The 6,000-nt window shown below is 29.5% G+C and overlaps 1 protein-coding gene across 1 annotated transcript in view; it reads right to left on the bottom strand.

Moving 5' to 3' along the window:
* Window positions 1-2,518: 2,518 nt before the first annotated feature.
* Window positions 2,519-6,000, bottom strand: part of LOC107450765 (neurotrimin) — a 70,466-nt gene continuing 66,984 nt past the window's right edge. The window contains exon 8 of the mRNA XM_087169335.1: window positions 2,519-5,244. Within this exon, the coding sequence (XP_087025461.1) occupies window positions 5,135-5,244 (110 nt within the window). The 3' untranslated portion in view covers window positions 2,519-5,134. The remainder of the gene's footprint in view (window positions 5,245-6,000) is intronic.

Here is a 6,000-nt window from a genome sequence, read left to right as displayed (position 1 = left end):
TACTTTTAAATTCAGACATACATGTAATGGGTTTTTATTCAGGAGATTTTTTATATATACTTTCTATTTATATTTATTTTTAACGTATTGCATTACAATGTTAACTAACTGATACACGAGCATAAACAAGTACAAACTGGTTTCAGTTGCGTAAAAACAATAATGCTGTATAGTATCACCAGATAATTCCGATTATACATAGAATCTTTTAGTGCGTCTAATAATACGGCCAGGGACAGTAAGTACGTACTGAACGTAGAAATGTAATGCAAATAACTGGATAAACTGTTGCCAAAACGCAAAGAAAAATAGCCAAGATTGGTCAACAGATCGTCACCCGTCTTATTGCATAGCATTACGAAACGTTATACTATACACAAATAACTATAGCAAAACTGCTGGGAATCGGAACTTCCTAACCCTCCATACTCACTTGACTTAGCACCGACTGACTATCGCTTTTTTTTCTAAAGTTAATTTTTTTATAGAAAAGTAGTTGTATTCCAAAAATCCAATGAACAGGAATTTGTTGACTCTCTTCTATCAAGGTAATCAACTTCAACCATCTGAATGAAATCGCGTAGAGAAATTATGGGTGCATATTTTGAGGAACGGAATAGTTCCTTCTCCCTGTAAAATAGTAACATTTTGAAATTTAACCTTCCATAACCTAAAATATACGGTGATTTGCGAAATAAACCATATATTTCAATTATATAATATCAAAATCATATCAGCATTAGGAGAGATATTAGTTATAACACGTAGTTTTATATAAGTTCAGGCATTCCATTATAGACTTTTTTTTATATATTATGAGCAGTTTTCTTAATTTTATGTATTATAACCGCCGACTTGGTGGCCGAGTGGTTAGCGTGTCTGACTGCGGAGCTATTGGCCGCTGGTTCGAATCCTCCTCAGGGCATGGATGTTTCTTTCTCTCTCGGTTTTCTATGTCCTTTCCTCTTTGTGTGAATGTGTAAATGGGACCCGCCCTATAAACGGGTTTGTTGTTGTGTGACGTAGGCGACGCTGCTCCACCGCTATGGCTTCGCCAAAGCTGCCCACCGGGTAACGAGAAGAGAGTAGCAGTTCTGGCGTTTCTGTGGCCAATGGGACAAACCCCAAGTGTCCGCCATTAAAAAAAAAAAAAAAATATATATATATATATATATATATATATATATATATATATATATATATATATATATATATATATATATATATATATATATATATACACACACACACACACACACATAGACGCCCGGTGGCTGAGCGGTAGCACTTCGCGCTGTCGGGCCACTGGTCCCTGGTTCGATCCTCGAGCCGGGCAAGGTTGACTCTGCCCTTAATCCCTTCAGTGGGTCGATAAATGAGTACCAAGTATGCTTGGGAACTAAACACTGGGGGTTTCGCGTTCGGCTGACCACCTGACCGGAACATCTGCTAGTCCTTGGCCCATGGTTTTCGCCGCTGAGTTTAGTTATATATATATATATATATATATATATATATATATATATATATATATATATATATATATATATATATATATATATATATTATAACCGTCGTTGAACAGCAGATCGAATTTTCAGTTTACGACTACCAATTTTCAACTGCGTAGCCTTGTCGTTTTGAACCCAATCCAGAAGACAAGAGAACTCCTGGATCAAGTATTGGGAGAAATTTGCCTTCGTCGATGACTTTTTGATGGAACTAACCTGCATTTGCGTTACATGGAAAGGAAAATTACGAAAACCTCCCACGATTAGCCTGACGTCAAGGGGACTCTAACGCATTATCCGTCTACCACTGAGGATATTTTACGTCAGCACTGTGGTCAGCGCGAGCCAGGTGCGAAATTTGAATCAACGGATTGAAGTTAGTGGGCGGCAGTAGGGTGAGTGTCTGTTTTCCTAAATTTTGGAAAGCGTTATTTTGGAAATTTAGGGTTTGTGTCTGTTTCGGGGTGACTTGAATTATTGTACAATGGATTTTAGTGGCATCTTGAATGTCTCCTTTTTATTATATTGCTCTTTTAATTTCAAAGAAATGTTATTGAATACGTCGATCGCAAGTTTATTATACGTTTCTGGAAGTATATTCATACTCAGCATCATTATCAATAGCACGACAGCCCAGGGTGGGCCAAAGTTCTTCTTTGAGGAAATTCTCAAGTAACTCTCTCGGTGAATTTGATATACCAGTTTAACTTTTACGATTTAAACTGTTGGATGATCTAAAATTTCTCTTATCTGCATCTATTCATTGCAGTTTGGTTCTACTTCATTTTATGCAGATTAAATTATGCATTTTAAAAACATGTCTTTTTATCTTGATAAATTTTATGACAGTTGGGTTCGTAATACATTTATAAATTTCTGCATTGCATTATCTTTTAAAACAAACTATTTCTTTTATTCCACCTAAAATAGATCTTAAAACCTTTCTATCAAAAGTACCCAAATATTTATTTTAGAAACGAAGAAGAAAAAACAATACAAACACGTCATAACAAAATGCTTTTATTTTAACTCCATAACAATGTTATTTACACAAATGAATATATTTTACAAGATTCATTCCATTTTAAAGATACAAAGTCTCAAAACAAATATGCATCGAATTTCTGAAAACATTCCAAACAAATAATTAGATAAATAACTGATAAAAACACAACTTTTATGTCATAGATCGCAGATGTTGAAATAGTTAATTTAAACTATGCAAATCATAATTTCTAAAGTGGTTTTAAAATTCAATGAGATTTGATATACTAAATTCTCATTACGCAACTCACATTTGATGCTAGCACTCATGAATATATAATATTTCTTTCTTAGGAACTCTGTAAAATAATTAAGTACATTATTTATTTGAAGAGATGATACATTTAGAAACATTTCATATACTTTAATGTTTCATAAAAATAAAAAATAGAAAAGAATTTATTTTTAAACCTCACTTTTTGTAAAATTATTTTGTTCGCAGTGAATCTAGCAATGAGGAATGTAATGCATTGAGCTAAATATTTTCTTTGAATTTTAAGCTATAATTTTGAGAAACTATGCGAGGTGTTCCGTAAAGACCACTCTTATTGGATTATAGGAATCCTTGCCAAAAATAAAACAAAAAAAGCATTGAGCGTCGAAATTATAGCATGAAAAAAATAAAATGTTTCCGAAAATCTAAAAAATACAGTAGAGGAAGCGTTTGTAACAAACATCAAAATAGGTTTATCTTGAAAGTGTTTCAAACAATCAACCACATACCAACTCCTCTTTGTTTCTACTCACAATCGAACCTGTCTCGTTAGTTATTGCATGTGAGCACGATTGCTCACATCCTATTGATTGCTTGCATTTCTATTGCGTTTTTGCTTTTCCTCGATTAAATATTAATTTGAAAATCCCAATGTGTATACTTTTTTTTACTTCAGTTTTGACAGTGATTCTTAAAATTTATGAAATTTTGAATAAAAATTGGAAAAGATTAAAAAAAGCCCATATGATATTTAAAATTTAATCGTAAATTTTCTTGAAACCAAAGAAATGATACCAGAAAAATTTTACACCTAGCTTGCGCAGTTTTAAATTTAAAACTTTTTCCAAATTTTTATTGTTCCACGAAAAATTGTTTTTTCGTCAATTAAATAATAATTTGCAAATCCCAATGTGCATGCTTCTCTTTTACTTCATTTTTAACAATGACTCTTAAAATTTATATTAAGGTAGGTTTTTTTTTGCGGAACACCTTAGATTAAAGATACATTCTGGGAAGCAAGCACTTTTGAAAAAAATAGAAATCAACTAAAAAGTCCCATATGACATATTAAATTTAATCGTACACCTTCTTAAAACCAAAGAAATAATACCATAAAAAAATTTACATCCAGCATGCTCAGTTTTAAATTTAAAATTTTTCCTAAATCTTAAATTTTCACACACAATTTTTATTGATACGATTGAAGAAATTTGTAAAAAGAAATATTAACAATAAAATAAACATTCTCTTTTGAAAAACATCCTATTTACAAATTTAAAGTAGCTTCCGAAAACTGTTAATTCTCAGAATATGAATGTAATACAGACATTCGTATCTTAATGCTCCAGATAGTTTGCAGATTACAGACATTCAGAAATTTCAATTAACCAAACTCTGAAACTTTCAATAAATCAATAACAACATTGAGCTCAGGTTTAATGGATCAAGAATATGAAAAAAGACAATAGTGAATGAAAAATTGTTTAAACATATCGTGAAAAATTTAGATTAATGTTATAATTCACCAATCTTTGTTCATAGAAATTTCAATTTATTCTTTTTTAATTGAAAGGGTATAAAAATAATTGAACTATAAAACATATAATTAAGAACTAAGGAAATTTAATAAAAATAGAAGAGAAGAATTTTAAAAAGATAAATTTACTAAATTGCAAATAAAATGACGATTATATATATATTTTTTTTTTAAAAAAAAAGGAAGTCATAAATTATTGAGCAAAATATCTTTAAAGAATAAAAATGAAAAATGTAGTAAAAATAAAAGAAAGAAGTTCAACGAATAAAATCAAAAACGTTTATAAATCAAAATTGAAACTGGAAATTTTTATTTTAATATCACCATATAATTTGCCATTGCAAATTTGAAATAAATCAAAGAAAAATCTACGCTTATGCTTCATTTTTATCAAAATTTAAACTTAATTATATATATTTGCCAAATATCAAATCAAGAGAAATATATTAATGAATTACATTAACAAACTGAAATAATTTTACCTATTTGTTTTAAAACAGTTTCGATAAAGAACATAGTTATATTAAAACAAATCCACTGTTTTGCTTCTAAAATGTAAATAAAAACTTTCTTAACGTTTAAAAAATATTCTAAAATATTTTTGAGCAAATATTTTAATATTTGACACCAGGAAACACTTGGAATTTTATAAACAAATCCCTACTCCGAAATGTTATACTTCTTATCTAACTGAACTGCTAAGCTTTTGAGTACTGTTTTAGATTTGATCTAATTTGTTATCAATAAAACTTGATAAAAATATTCTTTATTGTCTTAGATTCATGCGCATGATCCACTTTATAACGTAACACCATTTGATTCTTCACATTAGTTATGAATGAATAACATGAAAAGTTTGTGACTGTTTACCATAAATACGCAGAATAAAAATGGCAGATGCCTCATTCCTTCACTTGACATACTCTCACTATCTTCTTCTAGAATGGAAATACACATTAATCAAGGCATCTGTAGTAAAATTTTAGGCAAATAATAATAATAATAACATCTAAAAGGGCCGTTCTTTTAATGGTAAGGTTAATATAAAGTCCTATATTAATATTTTTTAACGCTTATCTCTAGACATTAAACCTAACATGGCTTAACATTATTAAACCTTACCTCTAGGCATTTTATATAGTACGATATAGAATGTTCTGTAAATTTTAGGCAATTGTAGTAAAAATTTAGGCAAATAATAATAATAATAACATCTAAAAGGGCCGTTCTTTTAATGGTAAGGTTAATATAAAGTCCTATATTAATATTTTTTAACGCTTATCTCTAGACATTAAACCTAACATGGCTTAACATTATTAAACCTTACCTCTAGGCATTTTATATAGTACGATATAGAATGTTCTGTAAATTTCAGGCAATTGTAGTAAAAATTTAGGCAAATAATAATAATAATAACATCTAAAAGGGCTGTTCTTTTAATGGTAAGGTTAATATAAAGTCCTATATTAATATTTTTTAACGCTTATCTCCAGACATTAAACCTAACATGGCTTAACATTATTAAACCTTACCTCTAGGCATTTTATATAGTACGATATAGAATGTTCTGTAAATTTTAGGCTATTTTAGTAAAAATTTAGGCAAATAATAATAATAATAATAGAATCTAAAGGGGCTGTTCTTTTAATGTTAAGGCTTAAGAAAATCGTGTGTTAATATTTTTTTAACTTTCA

This window comes from Parasteatoda tepidariorum, chromosome 8 (genome assembly GCF_982258835.1).
Source record: "Parasteatoda tepidariorum strain Cologne lab strain chromosome 8, Ptep-v5.0, whole genome shotgun sequence".
Lineage (NCBI taxonomy): Eukaryota > Metazoa > Arthropoda > Arachnida > Araneae > Theridiidae > Parasteatoda > Parasteatoda tepidariorum.
The sequence above is the reverse complement of the archived record's forward strand: the minus strand, read 5'-3'. Positions and strand labels throughout refer to the sequence as shown.